This window comes from Maylandia zebra, linkage group LG17 (assembly GCF_041146795.1).
Source record: "Maylandia zebra isolate NMK-2024a linkage group LG17, Mzebra_GT3a, whole genome shotgun sequence".
Taxonomy (NCBI): Eukaryota; Metazoa; Chordata; class Actinopteri; order Cichliformes; family Cichlidae; genus Maylandia; species Maylandia zebra.
In genome coordinates, this window is record NC_135183.1 from 35217229 (window position 1) to 35237645 (window position 20417).

The following is a 20417-nucleotide window of genomic DNA, read 5'->3' on the forward strand; positions in this document are numbered from 1 at the left end:
TCATGTTGCCGGTCTATCAGATTGTGTCCATCCATCCGCTCATCCATCTGCCCAACCATCCATTCATCCAGGAAGACAATCACCCTTTTCCTTTTGGCTCTTAAAAAGAAAAGAATAAAAAAATAATAACTGTAATCACAAGGTAGAGCTGAAAGGAAGATAAGTGGCTGCAGGAGGGAGGAGGAGATGTACACTGCAGGGCTCTGACACCCGTCATATGGAATCAGCACCTCATGAGTAATGGGGGTTAAAAAGGGAAAAGCGCTTTCTCTCTCAGTGCCAGATGGGCTCGTGTGTGCTGAGTGAGAGCTGTGAGTGACTGAGGGAGTGAATGAGTGAGTGAACAGTTGCATCCCTTCTTAGCAGTCCTTCTCCGTCAACAGCAGAAATCAAATAGCACGGGGGACGCGAAGGCTGACCGGCCCTACCTCGTCTGAGCTTCCGTCGAGAACTGGCAGGAAAAGACGCTTTACAATCCAGCAAGAGAATTACTGAAGAACAAGCTGTCTTTTTACATAGTGTATCTTAATGTTTGCCAAAAAGCGGGGGGGAAATTAACATCTGCTTATGAGAGATTGTGGCATTTGCTGGAGTTCTTGATGATGTCTAAAATGCTCGTAGATGACAAAGTGGTTTGTTTTTCTCCCTGAGACGGTTTCAGGTAAATAACTAAACACCTTTTTAACCCATGTAGATTTAGGAAAATTAAGTACACTGAATTTATTACATTTTTCTCTTGAGGCAACTTCTAAAGAATTCCAGTTCCTATCTTGTTAGTTTATAGGAGTGTTTCCCAACCGCTGTGCCGCAGCACGTAGGTGTGCCGTGAGAAATGATCAGGTGTGGAAGATTATCTGGTTCCACCCAGGGGCGGAGCCTGGGGGTGGCTTACTGGGCTTAAGCCCGGGTTGTTTTGTCAGAAGCCCGGGGTCTTTTGGGGTGTAATTTTTCATAGTTAGATGTCTGGCTGACAACTGTATAAAAGAAAAAGTACACACAATATTCGAAGCACATAGTGCACACTGTGGGAATTTACGACTGTGCGTGAATCCCCCCTGATATTGGTATGATCCGAGCTCAGGCACTAAGCGACTGAGCGAGGGGGCGGGGCAGCTGCTGCCTGTGAGTGCGCTGTTGGAGAAACTGAGCCAGCCATACTAAGGAGAGCTTAAGTTTGACCAGGTACCAAAGCAAATCATTCGTACCGTATAAATAATGTAAATATGACGGTGAATCACGAAAGATTGATATCAAACTGATCACTTGACCCATATTACGTTACTTGCTCTTCAAGTGAATCAACAAATGGCGAAATGAAAAGCGAACAAATGCAATTTTTTTAAGAGTCTTAGCTTACATGTGTTTATTTCATATTTTCAGTTCTTACCCTCCCCGACTAAATCGGTTTCAGTTATGTACTGAAATATAAGAATGGACATTAGAGGGTTCTTTCAAAGAAAAAACTCTGGTAAATGTTATTTTATATATTATGCTTTGTATGTTGTTCAGTATATTTCTATGCAAAACAAGAGGGATTTCAGTACACAGCAGGATATTCACATTTGTAACCAGATATTTACATACACTTTAGGGAGAAAATTTTTTTACTGTACAACATCAATTTAGAGTAAACTTTTGTTAGATAAATATTGAAATATCTTTTGAATTAGTTTAATGTCAGAATAAAGAGAGACAGAGCTTTCTGTTTTTTTATCACTTTGATCCAATTTAGGAGTACATGTACACTAAGTTTGTTAATTAATAAGAAACTCCAGACGATTCCATTCTGAGCTGAAGAAGCTTCTGATAGGTTAGTAGAGTCCATGTGAGTAAATTGGTGGCACACCTGTGGATGCATATAAGGCAAAACACAGAGCCTGTTTCTTTGAAATGGGAAAATCAAGAGATGTCAACCAAAACACCAGGAAAAGAATTGTGGAGCTCCATAAATGTGGCTCAAGTTTGAATACAATTTGGTGCCATTTGCAATTAAGAAATACAGATAGTTTCTCTCTTTACCCTTAAAGTTAACAAATATGTTTTTTATATTTATCAATCTAAAAAATAAACATTTAGTTTGATTTGATCTTACAATTAAAAAAGTGTTTGTGTTTTGATCTGAAGAGTACATAAATATGTGGTTTCAACTGTATATTTGATGATTGTCAGCACAAAGAGGGAGAGAGAGGAACAGAGAGGGAGATGGAGAATGAGGACAGAACAGAGATGAAGAAGAGCAGGTGAGACATACATGTTAGTCAAATGGTTGTTTACCAAAAGTATCACCGTATCATAGGTACTCGTGTATCTCGTACCTAGTGTTTCTTTTTAGGTTTGTTATTTTTCAAATTCTATATTTATTAAGTTATGCAGGCTTTTTTGCACAACAAGGCTAAATAATTATATAAACTTTTCTCAATCTAAATAGTGGACTTTGGTAGAATTAAAAAAATAAGTGTAGTGCAGGTCTATGATGATTTTTAGTGCTACTATCATCTAGTTCTGATTCTGGTTCTGTCTTTGTTAAGTCCTAAGTAGTCCTGATTTTGAACTCTTGTAGTCCTGTTTTAATTCCGGATCAGTTCTGGGTCTGGTTGAATTGGGGTTTAGTCTTCGTGTCTTGATACACCCCCGACTTTGTTCTGCCTTGCTGCTTAATTAAAAAACTAGTTTAAGGTGTCCTGCACATGTGATATATATTTTTCCCTATATGAAGTCATTCATTATTGAACAAAACTCAAAACAGAGCCTATTAATCTTTCAGTCATTTCTAAACACCCCCCCCCCAAAAAAAAAAAAAAAATCCCACATGCATACTACTCTTTAGGGCTAAGCCCCGGGTGTTTCAAATGTCTGGCTCCGCCTCTGGTTCCACCTGATTAGTACTCTAGCGACCTATGTGAGTAACGGGCAGACCAATTACATTCTCTTCCACTAGAGGGCAGTACAACTATCTGCTCTAATTAAATGGGTTGCCAATTGCCAGTAAAACAGAAGACTAAGAAGAAATTAAATAATAGTCATGCTGTGAGTGAGACAAGGAAAATTAGTCAATCTGACCTGAGTCCTGGAGAAAATTCCGACCCAGATGAAGAAAGCAAAAAAGGTATACCGTGGACAAACTGAGCTAATTCCGCTCTGCCTGATGCGCGGGGAAAAGTTATCAATATGCTTTTTGTGACATTTTTGTTTGGTGCTGTGCCATGTGATTTTTCTAATGTGAAATATGTGCTGTGGCTCCAAAAGATTGGGAAACACTGGTTTATAATACATTATCAAGAGCTCATCCCCCATGACCCTGAATTGGCTAAATAAAAGAGAATGGATAGATCAAAATTTCATATTTACAAAATCCATATCCATACAAAATATCTCATGAAAACATGTTATGTATGCATATAGCAAGAAAAATCTTATCACTTAAAGACATGCTATACTTGTTTATTCTATCCAGAAGCCAAAGATCTTTGGTTACTGAGACTCAGACCTTGTGCAGGAATACAGCAGAATATAAGAACCAAGTATAATGTAAAAAAAAGTTAGAGTTGTTAACTCTGAGTTTTTTTCAATTTGTCTCATGGCCTAAACTTTTTTTTTTTAAATTGCAGTAAAATATATGTATATGTTTTGACAGTTTGATGTTGCTAATAAAGATCTATAGTCATATAAACGTCAAAGCATTTTCAAATTTGTGATGCATTTTTGCATCATATTTATATATTTTTGACACTTTTTACAGCTAATACATTATTATATCTCATATTTCATACTTTGTTCAAGGTTGCATTATAAAAAATATAAAACAAATGATGACCGTCTCATGCTCTGTTTTTTAACAGTGTTCCTGAGAGGCCCATCACATGCAAAATCATGGGAAAACCCCCCAAACATAGGTGCTTAACCATTATTCACAGTGTTTCAGCAGTAGTTAAGTCTACAGACTCGTTCTAACACCCTCACCATCCTGTAAATGTGGCATGTGCCCCAAGAGGGTCTGTAGAAGCAGTAATTATTTATTAATTGTTCATAGCCTGAGCAGGCATAGCCCCTTGGACATGCGTTCACAGCGGGGGGAACTTTTCTCTTCCAATTAGCCCAGTGAGGTGGAGATGGTGAGAGCACGGGCCATCAACCACGATGGTGCCCGTGCACAGACTTGTGGGAGATGTGAAGGAGAGGCGGCGAGCGTTTAGGAAGGCACACCATGTTGTGTGCAGCCAAAAGAATACATCAGTGTCCTCGCCATCCTTTGGTGTTATGACTAGCGTCAGGGCTCAAGGTGTAAAGAAAAAATAGACTGAAAATGGCGGCAAAAGAGCAGAAGCAGACTGTATTAATCCATGCATCTGTGTGCTTTTATACATATAAGTGAAGTTACTGTATGTGAGGTCTGTGTTAGTCTGTGTTCCATGTGTGTGTTCTCAGAGGATGTAAAAGACAAGGTGGGAGTGAGTTACAGCGGAGGCTGAGACATATTAGCTCTTGAGGATTTATGAGGCTGAGATGTTAGGATGACTCTGATGGGCTCACCAAGTGATTGGTGTGCTGGCCTTGCTAAGAATTCGCTTTATGAAGAGCTCTGTAATACTTCAACACAAGAGCCTGATGGCTCATTTGAAAGCCAGACAGAGCACATGAAGGCAATCCACCAAGCCAACATCCCTCTTCATGAACACTTAGCGCAGAGTTGATCTTCAGCTGAATGATTTGGCATCAAATCAGCATAGACCTTAACAAGAGTTATTTTTTTCTCCCCTCATCCTGAACCAAAATTAATGGTGACTCACTGTTGCTTGGGTAACATAAGATTTCTGCGTCAAAAACGCCACGAGACGAGGAAAAAAAAAGAGTTGAAATTATGGATGGTTTTAGGTGATTGCGAGTTACATTTTTAATGTGGCTACCTTTCATTTCACACGTACATGCTTATCAAGCATTTTAAACCAATCTTCACTGTCTTCTTTCTTTTGACCTGGATTAATTATAATAAAACACAGAGACTGCAGCCCATGGTGTCCAACAATAGGGCATCAATAATGCCTGACGTTATCAACATCTCAGAACCTTGGAACACCTGGGTCCACTTGATCACACTGAAGGCGTAGATTTATGAACGCAGAGTGCAATGGGTTCTGGGCAGAAGGGATACATGGATAATGCAGCTTCATCAGGAGAGACCGTAATGGCTTGCAAGAATGCATTATGGCATCAGCATAAGCTATATCATCTGGGATATTGAAGATATGCAATCGATGTAATTATACATGCCCACGCACACACATCTAGTGCACTACTTTTTTATGTTTGGCTGCATTAATATCCATCATCTGCAATAACAAAAACAAACTACACATCTGTTTATGCAAAAGTTTAAAGGCTTTGCTGTAAATGTGGCAAGAATTTTGAAATGACATTACACGAATTTTACCTGCTTATGTTGATTCATGTAAAAATGACTTTTATAATAACATGTGACCCTTTTATGATTCCATAAAAAGCTAACAAAGACATTCTGTCTGCTTAAAAGGTTTTTATTTTAAAAATACTGCTAATGTACACGATCATATCACACATTCATAATATGTGAGTGTGTCATCATTTATTAAGAAATACAAAACCAGGACATTTTTTAAATAACTGTGAAAAATGAATGCGCCTTATTGGGCAATTCAACAGGGAAGAGGCTACAAAGCGACATAATGCAAGGTTAATAGATGGGAAACTTACTGTAACTATGCCACAGAATGAAAGCCAGAGCTCAACACTTTGCATTATTTTTATGCTAATGTTCGCCACTCGTCAGCTTTTTCACCCCACGGGGGAAAACACAAGCTTTCTTTGTATTATATTTCTGCTTGTCATACTGCAAAACACAAACCAGTTCATGATGTGTGTGTGTGTGTGTGCGCGTGCATAAACTCACAAAGAAGCTGTTTTGATAGCAGTCGCTCTTGGGGGAAGAGAGCTCCGCAGTAATATTTTCCAAAAATTCAGAGTGCCCAAGAAACGGGAAAAACAGGAGGAAAGTATTAAACAAAACAAAAAAAAAGGACAATGCTCATTTGGGAATTTTTTTGTTCTCGTTCTCTTTTATAGCCTGCAAAACCGATGGCTTGACAGTTGGAGCAACTTGCTTGGATAATGTTTGAAGAGTGTTGGGGAAGAAAGATGCTGCTATTTTTAGCTCTCACTCAATACTTTTCATTCTGAGTTTCTTAGAGTTCCTGTCCCATGAACAAAAAAAGCAGTGAGAATATAGAATTCACAACAATGGTCAGTGTCAAAGTGCCTCATTATTGCAGAAAAGAAAACTGTAGCAGCTGATGTAAGTAACACTTGCAGTTTTACCTTCAGTATAAAACTCAGAAATCAGTCAGATGTGGCCATTTGTGTTTCTTTGCCATTTTTCTCACGTTCCCTTTTATTTTCTCCGTTTTTCATTATTCAGTTGTATCTTTTTCAGTAGTTGTTGTTTGGTGAATGCATTTTCCAGTATTACAGGCCACGAGATGCTAATGGGTCCTTCACAATGGACAGTGTTGGGAAGGTTACTTTTAAAATGTATTCCATTACAGAATACAGAATACATGCCCCAAAATGTATTCTGTAACGTATTCCGTTACGTTACTCAATGACAGTAACGTATTCTGAATACTTTGGATTACTTAATATATTATCATGCTGTTTACAACAACGTGAATGTACTATTGCTGTGTGATTTATTACTATTACTGAAGGTCCGCGACTCCGAACTGTAGTAAAGGGACCTCTGACTAATACGGCGGGGTCCCTGTCGGCTCGTAGCCGAAAAATAGCTTTACTTTGTTGTGTGGGTCAACTTTTCTTGCGAGAGACAGAGAGAGGTGTTGAAAGACTGCTCCAACGGAACTTATTGTTTTCGGAGGAAAACACGAACACGGTGTACAGTCGAGTCTTAATAGCTTGGCTGAAGTGGTTATTATTATATTTACATGCTTCCAGCTCCCGTTTTTCCTCGATGACAACTCCTACCTTTTCACTCCCCTTTTTCTCTCTCCCTCCTCGCGCTCACAGACCCATAACGTGCAACACGGACTACACTGCCCATGATGCTACATTCTTTAGAGCTATGCTTGTAGCATTCTGCCTGTTAGCTTAGCACAACAACAACAACAACAACAACAACGAAAAGGCGCTCTCTCACCCAGGAAACACACAGTCGCAGAGAGAGAGAGAGAGAGCGTCGCCCTGTAACCATGGCAACCGTAACGCTGCCGCCTGGAACAAAAGAACGTAGCTGTCAAACAAAACCCAAACAGTCCTGACAAAATGAAACAGGAAAGTACCGCAGTGTAATCCATTTATTTCAACAAAGTAACTGTATTCTGAATACCACCTTTTTAAACGGTAACTGTAACGGAATACAGTTACTCATATTTTGTATTTTAAATACGTAACGGCGGTACATGTATTCCGTTACTCCCCAACACTGACAATGGATTCACACCACATATGATACATGATACAGAGTGGCTCAGTATACAAAAGACTGATGTCAAAATGAAAATATACAATGTGGATGTACTGTTTTTCTCCTTTCTTTTTTAATAAAAAATGAAAGTGTCAGCAAGGAAAACTGTGGATTCTGTATATCCATTACTATAGTATTGTTATTTGAAGTTAATATTTTAGTGCATATTGGATGATGAATGGGAGATTTCTGCAAAAGAAAAATACATTTTGTTAATAGCACCAATACTGTCAATAAGAAAATCCAGGAAGCAAACGGGAAGCAGACTGGAGGGTTTGCATGTACTGGGTATTATTGGTACATAAAAAGAATCATGCAGTTCGTGTCCCACTGCAGTTAGTAGGCTACAGCCTCTAAGCCAGCACACCCAAGGAGAAGCATCCCACCCCAGGCTGCAGTCCCCATCTGCCTGCCCTTTTTCACTCCTCTCCCTTTGACAAGACTGCAGCCCATGGTGTTCAGTCGTTGCTATACTTGTGCACATCAGAAACAGAAAATTTAAAAAAAGGGAAAAATAGAAAGAGTGATATTACAATTGCACTGCTGGGCCATTCCAGTCTCTGTGCCCCTAGACAGTACTGTGGTAGTGGCTAGCTTGCTAACTGGCTACAGGAGATGACATGACATGTTTTCCCAACAGACTGTGATTCCCTCCTTTCCTCTCTGGATCAAATCAAACCAGTGTGCTGATGCAGTATGATTGGAGCTGTGGTACTATTTAATAGCCCAGAGACTGAGTCTGACGCATACTGTTGTCTCTATCACTGACTGATTCACTGGAACAATTCCTCATATGCAAGCTACCCGGGGAAGTGAGTCTAGTGGGAAGAGTCATTTTTGAAGCTTGCAATGCAGCTTAGTGAAATGACAATGCAACCTGTATTTTAGAAGTGGTGGAAAAAGTATTTATTTAGATTAAAAACAGTAGTACAAAAAAATAGGAACAGTATTTTTAAAAAATGATTGTAGTTTAATCTGTCTTAACACATTTACATTTCTTAATATAACATATATATAAAGTTAATTAGAACATTCAATAATGTTTTTAAAAAAAATGTGTCTTTAATCAATCTGGAAAAAAAACGGACTCTATCCTAACACTACCATTAACACTGTCCAGAATTCGAAGCCAGCCAGAAGCCAGCAGCCTCGGTATTAGCAAAAGCTCAGATGAGTTAAAATTCAGTGACTGGAATTAATAAACAGACTGGGAAAAATGTGAGTAAATGACATTTATTTTGTCATATAAATCTTTTCCACCTGCTTTTGATTTTTGAGGTAAAATATGTTAGGTAACAGTGAAGCACATAGCATCTTTTTATTATCCGTACCTCTTTCAATCGGCAGAGTGCTTTATTTTCAGTTGACAGAAAATCCTGCAGTCTTTGCAGAGTTTCATAATTTCTTTTATTAAGAAAATAAAATTTTTCATGAAAGAAAAGGTTATTTTTACTTGTAAATGCTGCCAGTTACAGTTCTTGGAATCTGCAAAAACCAGTATTTCCAAGGCAATACTGAAAAAACTGGAAATCGGAATGAGTCAAGAAAATTAGTGCATCTCTATAAAACAGTGGAGACATCTGACCAGTGTGCAAAGTAATGTTGCTCTTTAACTATATATAGCAAGGTAATGTGTCCACAGTCGAGTCACAGTTTACATTAAATCCATTATGTGAATTTAACAATTACAGTAAGTAAGTAGACATAAAAAAACGTGAATGTTACAGGTAATTTTAAAAAATCTTCTGGGATTAATAAAATATTCTGAAATACAAAACCACCAAAAAAAAATTTTATTATTCCAGGTCATTCATCAAAAGTGCACTTTTTATGAAATATTTTAGCTGTGCGCTGTGTTGTTGAACAACCCTGTCGCCAATACACTGGAACCTGAAAAAGTAGATTTTAAAAAGTGTTTCTTGTTGTGTTCTAATACATTTTTGACCATTAAATTGAAACTACTCACTCCTAAGAGACATAAGACTTCACTCACACTAATGTCAAGCAACTTTTAAAATCAGGGTGGAATGTAAAATGGCTTGTGAAACTCAACGATGATGTAGTTATATAGAAATAAGGACAGAAATTTTGAAGTTTTTCTTGTACTGGTTAGTGGGACACGCTCATTCTAGTCTGAAAAGATTGGAAAAAATGTCAGCTTATATCAAAGAGGACTGACGTTTGGTCTAGCCATGATGTTAGCACACGGCTCGATCATGTCACTCACTGTTTCTGCAATTCCAGGCTAAATAGGTTTCCGAAAGAGGTTTGCACATTTATTGTTGGACATAACAGTATATGCTTGAATTGAATCAATGTCATCATTTCAGCCAAACAAAATCAAACACAAGCACATTCACCTGAGGCAGGGGCTCCCTGCTGAGCTACCACTGTTACCACCACCACACTCCACCTGTAACAAGCTCCTCCAAGTCTCTGGCTCACTCTGTAGCCCCCTCACGCCTGCAGCAAGTCTGGGTAGGTAACATTGTTTCTCTCTAATAGTATCTCTTGGTCTCTCAGCCTCATAAAAAGAATTATTATCAGCTCTCTTAAAAATCATCAAGCACAGATGTAAAAAGGCTCAAGAGCATGAAATTGTAGCTACTAAAGGGTGTACTTATGCAACACTAGGGTGTGATTCAGGCCTCAAATAGCCAGAGCCATTGAAGAAAGACACTATTGCAGCGCGTGACAGAGACAATTGAAAAAAAAAAGCAAAGAGGAGAAGAAGAGGGAAAGAACAAAATGTGAAATGGAAAGGGTCAGAGAAAGACAGCATTTTATGCCACATATGTAATTCTGCAGGGTTTTGTTTTATTTTCTCAAAGCACGTTCCCTTACTGACTCGTGCATCAAACAGCGCGACAACAGAAAGCTTACCATGTTGACGGCTTATCTCCTACTTTCACCTCCTAAAAGCAATAAACACACACAGAGCAAGTGGAAGATGGGAAATGCACAACAACAGAAGATGGCTCTTCAGGATCAATGCCACTACAGCTTTCCCTGTCTTTTTTTTTTTCATCTTCCAGGTCCTGTCCGAGAAACAGAAACAGTCTAAGGCTGTTGACGGAGCTATGGATTATCCTGTATGCATGGAATGACCGATGTGAACAGAGTCTGAAGCATGAAGGACACCGATCGTGTCAGCCAAGGCAAAGGCATATTACAACAGAGCGCAGACCTCAAGGACTCAAGTAGATTAAAACTGATTGAAATCCCATTTGTGGCATTTGTGGTCTGTTCTGTCAGCATCCCTCCCCGCCCGTCACCCTCCACCCGCTCTCTTTTTCAATGTTCCCAAAGTGAGCCGAGTGTGAGTCTGAATATAAAACAAATAAGATTGCATTTGTGGAGACAAGCGCCTCAAATTTGCATGGCAATAATATCAAGCTGTGAGATTTTGTAATATGAACAGCAATAAAGAAGTGTGTGTTTGTGTGTGCTTGAGCGCTTGTGTGTCTGTGTATGGGTGTCAGTTTTTTGACAGGAAACAACGTGACATTATGGAAGGAAACTGATAAATCACTATGTGACAGAAAAATATGTACACAGATGTGCATCTGCGTACGGGCATGCTCGAAACCAAACATTCAATTCAGTCACACATGCATGTACACACACCTTTAACCAAATACAAAAACGCACCATCATGCGTTTAAAATGCTTGATGCTTTTATTTTAGTTAGCAGAAGATTTCAAATCTCAGGTTATTTAGGGGATTTAGGGATTATTATGTAGGTTGTTTTATTATGTTGTATAAAGCTTTATAATGGCTGGCAGGAGGCACTGCCTGCAAAGTCCCCTGTGTGCAGCAATTGCCACATATTGCATGCAAAATCATCAGCTGTGTGTTAATTTTAATTATTTTAAGATCATAGTAAAATCCTCCTGCACAGATGCGGGTATATGCTGTTTACCTGCAAAATGAACCACTAAACCTACATGCAGTGCATACAGATACATACCTTGCTTTTGTGGATTTACTATAAGTTGTTACATTTACTGCAGGCCTATCCTCTCTAATTTGGGGAGGAGGATAGATCTGAGTCTACAGTACGTAACACTGATTGCAGAATTTTTACATCTATAGCTACAGTATGAAGAAGAAACAGGAAGACTGAGGGGAAAATCATCACACTTTACATAGGTAGGAATTCTAGTTTATTTTAGTTGCAAAAGCAAAAATGCAGTAAAGCCTAGAGCTTTCAACAGAGTACTTAATTGCTTAATGGTTAAATAAATTATGCATATAGGATAAGTAATTACACACCTAAATACAATGGTCAAAACAGCTTCTTCATGCTTTGTGTTGAGCACTTCGAATTGAAATGTGCTTTGAAAAGGAAAAAAGTTCCATGACACAGTGTTCCCCTGTTAATGTATGTAGCGCATATGCACACTATCGGTCTTCTTTTTTTTTTTTTCAGTAGTTGGTTATACCTGGCATCCACCTCCACGGGTCTCTTGAGGCAAGCTGATAAGCTTAAGCTCTCTTCAATAAGAGTCATATCTAGCCTACACAAAATGCCACCATGCGCCATGGAGTCCACGTTGTGACAAATACTTCCTGATGTTATCAAGATACTGAGGATTTATGAAACATGCATACCGCTTATTTAATGGCAAAAGTGAAGTGCCTCCACAGCGCGAGCGGTTATGTCAATAAGATCGGAACTTCCTTGAAACGAAACACGCGCAGCTCAGTGTGAAGCAGTTTAGCCACAGGAAGAAAATGATTTTGGAGAAAGACCAGATTTCGAATGTCATGTTGACTCCTGTCTGCTGAACAAATTGGTATTAACGTTCAGTCCATTTAAACACGGTTCAAAGCCGTCTCTTCATGAGATCAGCAGGTAAAAAACAGTCAAACAGAGCACTGAGGATATGTAGCTCCTCTAACCAGGCATACAACTGTGAAGGCACAGTTGAAAAACAGGCAAAACAAGACATCCACAGTTACAGTTCACTGCAGGTCTTTCTTGATAATAGAGCCATTTGTTCTGCCTTCACCTGAGCACACAACCTCCCCTCCCTCAATGTGTAGAGGCCACATCATGAGAGAGAGTAAAAGGCCATGGGGCTGCAGTGAAGATACCTCATTTCTTAAAATTCTTTGAGATGTAATGGAGCCAGAATGGTGATAACGAGAAAAAGCTTCGAGATGACCAAGCTCAAGCTTCCCCTCGTTAAATAAATGTATGCGAAGATATCTGGGCAACAACTAATGAGCCCTTTTCTACTGTAAACAACCATTAAGTTTCTTTTCTTTGTAATGATCATTTCTCTCCCTTTTGGCTGTCCATTGAAAACTATGCATTTACCATCTGAAAACACATTGTGAGCACTTAGCATTTAGGGGATGTTTTAGTTTAGTTATGCTGATATTTTGGAGAGCTTTTTGCAAGGTGAGGATTCTTAATCTTTTATTCAGGAAATGCAGAGATTATGTGTTGTATCTCAGTAATAAAAAGTTCAGTTATGTCAAGATTTGTAATAACAACGCTTACAGTGATGACTTCCCACTTGAAATATGAATGTTAGCATTTTTCTTCGTGTAATTGCTGCAGCTGACTTTGCTATTTCTATGCTACTGAGCTCAGTGAAACACAGTTGGCTTTTTACTCAACTGGATAAGGAAACTACTGCCCGACTATATAGGATTGTAAGGACCAATATCTGGTGATGTAAAAATCTGATGTATCAGCCAAACTTCTTTTCTTCAGAAACACAAAATATTAAAACATTTCTCCAACATTTGTATGCATAGTTATTTATGGGTCCTTACTAAGATGATTTAACAATGCAGTTCATATTTGATGTCAACATGAAAGTTGCAGACGATCTTCTGGCAGACAAAATATGCAAAATCAACACTTGTAACATTGTTAACCAATGTTTCTAACGTCTTTTTATATTTTTATTAATCAGCTATTGCAAATTGCTTGTCAAATAGCTAATATCGGTTCTGCTTATATCATGTAGCTACTTGTATTTGTTTAGAATAACTGTCTCTAAGTCTCTGACAGTCAACATTAAGAATTCCTTCATCTGCAAGATGTCTGCACGTATTACACTCTCCCAGAACATTTCAGTGTATTTAGATTTTTGCATCACCGTAGAGTGACAGAAATTTACATGACCACTAAATAGCCTCCACTCGGGGCATTTTCCAGAGTTTGGCTTTATCTTGTGCAACTGTATAAAATGTTCTCTTTTTTTGAAATTGCAGCTCATATCAGCAGATAACCACAGATGTCGACTTCAAATTGCTTGATCTAAAGATGACAGTCTTATTATTTTGGATCTTATTATTAGGATAAAGCAGCCTGAGAAATTAAGCAAGCACTCACATTTAGAGAGCTTAAAGCAGCTTTCATTTTTGCTTCCAAATGACAAATGTTGCTTTTCTTCTCTATTAATAATATCAATAACAATAAGAACTCTGGTTGGACTAAAACTGACATTATTACACAGGAAGTGCCACTCTTCAATGAAAAATAAGTCCATCTGTTGGTGAGGGATTTAGAAACACCCCTGGAGCTTCTTCTTCTTCTTTTTTTTTTTTTAAAGATGAAACAGAAAAAAAGATTTAGTGCAGGTTTTACTAACATAAAGAAAGCCCTGTGATCCACTTTGCTCCACACTGTAGGTTTATCCACCTTAAGCCCTAACTAAAAAACAGCGAAAATCTAGCTGCCCCGAGACTGTTGATGCAGTTTTCTACGCTTGGATATGGCTTAATTTTACATTCAATTTTCTTTACATGCTTCAAGGAAAACACAATTCAATGTAAAAGCCAAACAACCCGGAGGAAAATCGTGTTCATGTCTGAGTAGTTTTCACTCTTAATGACAGCAAAGCTAAGTCAGAATCTACCCCTGCCCCTGCCCCTCTCTCTTACCGTCCACACAGGCGGGTCTAGCTCTTGTAGTTCCAGCGATCTGGCCCTTCTTACAGGCACAGCGGGCCGTCTGCCTGGCGATGGTCCGCCGTGGTTGGCTGCTGTCCCTGTCCAGCGTCACAATCTCACATGTCCCCGCTGCCAGCTGGCCTGGAAATGACATTGCACCACAGGACACGAGGTCAGAAAGATGAAATCATAAACAGGGCAAAATAAATGACTCTGTCTCTTCTGTTAAATTTGTGTTATGTTGTATGTTCAGCAGTGTAGAACTTTTTTTTAAATCCTTGGTAGCTCAGCTGACAGGGCAGCAGGTTAACAATAGCTAATTTGTAGTGTCAGGTCTTATGAGAACAACTAGTGCATGTGTGCATTCTGAAATGTCCTTATCTTTAGCAAAGACTCTAGACACATTAATATGCATGCTAAGATCATTTAACCTCAGAAAGGTAAGACTCATTGTGCTGTACCGGTTGTATCCTGGAAAGTAGATGCTTTATTCCCCTGCTGAAGTACAGGCAGGTGTGATTTCAGTGCTGGGTTTAATAAAAGCTAGAGAGGAGTAAGAGCAAGGTTCAATGATGGAGCACATCCAGGTTCTTCTATTTACATTTACAAGACAGAGCACCGGCCTTGGTGAAAGTGTGCACCTCTTGATGTCCTTTTAATTGCTCACGAATTCAACTTTCTTTTTCTAAGAGACGTTGCGGTGTCTAACTTGAATAAACAGATTGGAGATGTGAAAGGGCTAGATGAAAAATCTACTTTCCTTTAACTGATTTTAACCACATCAGCAGGAATACCATTTTTGCCTCTTTCACCGTGAAAGCGATTTGCGTTCATTAAGGTTTGACAGGCCTGAGATCCTTAGCCCTCGACATCTCCACTGGAACCGCTCACAAGCCAGCAGAGGGACACTGTAATGGGGCTGACTTTAAAAGACAATGGTGGAGAAATTACTTTTAAATTTCAGCCACCTAAAGACTACCCATGAGCTATTTCCCATTAAGGGCCACATCCAATCAGTGCACCTCTTTGAAGGTAATGTTCCCATTACCCATGAATAAAACGCATGAATACTGATGAACTTTGTAATTGCTGCCAAGCCCCACTGTCTTACACACAGACATATCCTTCCATGTATTCAATCAGGCGACCTTTGGCCTTGTAGCTGGGCCCTTGCTGCTCGCAAATTAACCTTTATCTGTGTGTGGAGGCCCTCGGATGCCATCTTGGAGAGGCTTATCGGGATCTAATTGTGATTGGCAAGAGGATGGAAGTTGTGATTAAATCTGGACTTGAGTCGCGAACACTTGGGTGGCTAGCTTAATGAACTGAGCGGCGAGGGGTCACACCCAGGGTAATGGGGATCTATCAGGATTCATCCACATGCAGGTACCTGCGGTGGCCATGGTCACACACACTGAGAACACGGCTGTGTGCATATAATATTTAGCTTGCTATACTCTTACATGTGCTATTTGAATAATATGTCTATGGATATAGGTTTGCATGTGTTCAGTACCTTCAAACGTTGATTAAGTAGCATTATGCTGCACTTTAATTAATATATTTATATAAGAAGACAGATATTCAAAAATTAATTGATGTAACAAAACGTTGTCTCTGAGAATTAGACAGAGCTGTAGTGTTTTAGCAATGGGTAAGGGTTCAGACACATGGATCCGTTACTCAAACAAATTCCTGGAATTAATCTTCTCACTGGTGATACCTGAAACAACACACCCCTACCAGTCACGGACATTCTTCAGTTTAATAGTTTAACCTTTTAATAATTTAATTATTCTTCTTTTGTTTCACATTTTTGTGTGTTTTGCTGACACCAAAAAATTATATCCCAAACGAGTGAAAACAAGCTTAAAACATCTCCTGACATATTTTCTGCTGAAACAGGCCAAATTATTTTGGCAGAAGTGCTACTTCTGTCCAAAATGTCAGAAACACAGTGTGAAAAATGCTTTGCAAAACTACTGCGACTGCTTCCAAGGAGCTGGCAGGTCACTGATAAACGAATGCAGAATTAGCTAACCCACTTGGAAAAGTAACACAAATTTGGTATTTGCCCAGGCAGATGCATTTGATGGTTCACTTGTCAAATATAGGGTCAAAGTAAAAGTACTGTACTCCAATAAATGTCAAATTAAGTACCAGATCAAAGTGGCCAATTATTTCAACTACTTTATCGATGTAATTAAGAACAGCACCCATCATTACCCATGTCCACCTATATTGTCTGTGTGTCTGTTTGTGTGTGCATGCAGCCAGTTACCAGGCGTTATTGGTATACAATTTATTATATCTATAAATACAACTCTACAAAGAAGACAGGAGACGTGATTAGAGATGTGCAGAAAGATAAATTAACACAAGATGCCTTTGCTCAGAAAGGCATGCCAACAAAATTCACTGTCTGAAATGTTTTGCAGTGAGATGAAGCGCCCCTTCCCCATCGAAACACATACACACACACACACACACACACACACACACACACACACACACACACACTCGCTCTTCTTCTCTTTCATGCCTTCTTACTTAACATACCTCTTGCATCTATTCTATCTTTAATGCCTGATGTCGGATAATGATGTCTGAACTGCTGTATGTGTATTTACATCTATGCGCATCTTAATGCTACTCACTGCCTTCTTCCTGCTTCCTCTTTTGGAACTCTTCCATCGCAAGACGCTGGACAGACTGTTTAGATCTGTCTTATGCAATCTTGTGAATCACTGTGCCACCGAGTTACCATGTGCGAAGTCAACAAGTTCAGAGACTGTGGCTGATTTGACGCTGCGATCCTCTGTTGTTGGTCTATTTTGAGTCGATGGAGCTCATTAATTGACTATGTTTCATCAAACAGGGGTCTTGCTCTTGCCACCACAGCTGTAGCTGTCAGGAAACTGAATTAATATCTGTTTTATGTTGTTGTCTTGCCGTGTAAAGTATACTACTTCTTGGTATGACGATGAATCTTCACATTTTAAACTGAGGTTAAAACGAAACAGTTCCTTACTCACATTATGAAGCTAAATAGGACAGAGAAAAATATTTCATGTTTTATTTAAATGTAGATTTTTGAGCTGCTGACACTGATCTTAACTGTTGGATTATATACCTTTAAAACTTTGAAACAGACCTTTAAACTGGTCAGGAATTGCTTGGCAACAACTGGTCGCTAGGATAAAATGAGTAGTCCTTGAGCAGCTTCAAGGACTTCAAGTGTTTGCTGGAGGTTGCTAAAACTGATGACTAAAGCTTGATTTAGACTTCCCACTTAGACTGTGGCAAACCAACTTACATACTAACTGCAAGCTCTTTTTATTCCTACAGTGCAACTTTCCACACCATTTAATTTGTTGTGGTATGCGTCGACGAGACGTGTAGTTACATTTCTCAGGAGGTGCATTTCAGGTTGCATAGAAGCTTGCAGCATAAATTTAAAGGGGTTAAAGCGTAAGTTACAACTTAGATCTGACACATTCATATGTAAGCCCCAATCACACATGGAGTAAAGACCGGTCAGTAACTCCACGGTAACCACTGGTTGCCAAGAAAAAAATGTGTATCCCCCAAATCTAAAATTCTTTGCTGTTGCTAGGTGACATTGGCCAAAACGAGCTAGTTGAAGTTGCTAGTTGTACTGAAAACCTTGCAATTGTTTTGGTTGCTAGCAGTTTGTCATGGTCAGCCTTAGTTTATATGGAAGACGCAGGCTTGTCTCCAAACTCTTGCCAACTACGAACCGCTAACAGTCCAGCACAAATCAGAAACACACACTGCTCACTTTCTAAAACATTTTGGTTTCAACGTAAGGCACAACCTTTACTTTGAAGATTAATGGTTTCCATTATCAAATTGTGTTGCAGTTTGTTCAAGTTTCATTACAGCTCACTGGTTAGTTAGCAAATCTATGTAGACAAGTTGCCATTTTCAATCCAACAATAGGCACCCCAGCAATCTGCTTGCGACCAAAGCAATCACAAGGATGTTTTTGTGCGCAGTACCTTTTATGTGACAAGCAAACATTCACCAACTGACCGGGAAATACACATTTTTCCAGGGGGTAGTTGATGAGTATCTAGGCTTGTGTGACTGAGGCCTTGAATTGAAATTGTCAAATTATTCAACGGGTTGAATTTCTGTGCACGTTTGAACACATTTTATGGCTGTAAAACTCAAAAACAATTTCACTTTTAAATTGAAGTGTAACAAATGTGTTTCATGGAGTTTGGTCAATGTTAAGATAATTCATCCATGCCAGCTGACGCAAGACTTTAATGAGAAGAGTTAAAAGCCATTATACACACGCTAACATGCTTAGAAAGCAGTTTGATGTTGGCCAGGTATTATATTCACCTTCTTCATTCATCATATTAGATGTTAACCAGTTAGCACTAACACCAGAAACACAGCTCCACAGGTATGTCCACAGTAAGTAATTAATCCTTAATAATAACAAATATCTTCCTCAGATTTCACAGCAGTCCATAACTAAACCAGTAATAAAATGTAAAAATATGGTCCAACTTTCGAATTCTTGCAATAAATTCTAAATCAAATTTCCGCAAGCATCCTTAATATGCTACTAAAAATGATAATAAAAAGTTAATACTAAAAATGTATCTGGGTTGCCATCCTGAGGAATTTGTTTCTGCAGACAGTTTTACAGACAGAAAGATATTTGTTTGATAGTTGGGGGGAATCTCACAGAAGTCTTTAGGGAAATGCCAAAACAAGTTCTAAATGCAAGTGTTCTAGGTGTTTCAGTTTTTCCAGATAATATGTGAGAGAACTTGAAGACAAGCTGGTCTCTATCTCCCAATAACGTGGGAGTTGACTTCATTGCTTCTTTTCTAAAACAAATTGCTCCAAGCGTCCCTGTGGCTCTGCCTCCAGAACACAGTGCCAAGGATAGGACAGACTCTGCCACTGTGAAACACAGCAAAGCTAAACAAACAAAGAATAAAAAAAATGAACCGAACCAAATCTCCCCAACACAACAAAGTATCCCTCCTCCCACTGGTCCTGGGGGATCTGCAGAAAAAGTTGAAATGTTAGAGGATACACAGCTCCGATAAGGCTCTCTCACCACAGCATAACTGCACATTTGGTCCACAACACAAACTCTGTATTTCTCAGAATTAATATGAAATATCATTGTTCATTTACAATTTATTACATGCACTGATGCAGTCTTTTCACAATCATCCCATGAAGAAAATGGACCGTGACGAGAGGAAGCTGTAATCCCCTTTTTGGGGATAGCCACATAAACAGTGGAGAAAAAAAATCAGAAACTGGAAGGAATCCTTAGAAAGAAGCCCAAAGCTTGTACTAGTAGTGCTATGATTCATCATCAACCTTATCGGCTCCTGTTGTTGAGCAGTTGTCAACTTGGCCAGCCAAATGCCTGATTAAAATGTATGTGTGGCCACCCTAGAGTGAAATGAAGGCTCTGACTGTGGCAGAAGATGAATGTGACACAGTGTATGACTTAATGCAATGTAATGTTATTGACATGCTCCTGTGTCTTATTATTCCTTTTCCCGCTATTCAGCACATTAAAATTGCACAGCCATACAGGGCTATTTGACAAATGTCCAGCATGGCATTGCAGGAAGACTTGACTCGACCCCTGCTGCTTGCATCTTTTGCTTTGCGTCTTTTTCAGAAGGTGCTTTTTCATTCATTTTTTAAAAATATATTATTTTTTGTCTTGTTTTCCTGCTCAAGAGACCCAAACGCAAGAAAAAGCTACTTCTAAGAATCTGCTGATCTGAATGTCTAAGATATTTATAAATGTGTGGTTAAGGCTTGCTATGAACGGTTGGTATAGTTTGGTTGCTGTTTTTTTTCTCTTCTTCTTCTTCTTTCTTGGTCCTTTGAAAATCTAAAGTGTGTTAGACTCATGCTGAGATTGCATACTGTGCTAAACAAGAAGCTGCTATTACTGAACCATTTTTGAGTGTCCTC

General features: G+C 39.0%; 1 protein-coding gene across 4 annotated transcripts in view; it reads right to left on the bottom strand.

Annotated features, from left to right (window-relative positions):
• tafa5a (TAFA chemokine like family member 5a) overlaps window positions 1-20417 on the bottom strand; it is a 167786-nt gene that overhangs the window by 58973 nt on the left and 88396 nt on the right. For 3 of the 4 annotated variants that reach the window (XM_004553939.3, XM_004553938.3, XM_004553940.5), the window contains exon 2: window positions 14418-14567. In XM_004553939.3, the coding sequence (XP_004553996.1) occupies window positions 14418-14567 (150 nt within the window). Of the gene's footprint in view, window positions 1-14417; window positions 14568-17083; window positions 17261-20417 lie in introns of those variants that run through there. The other variant, XM_076875890.1, reaches the window with a different exon arrangement.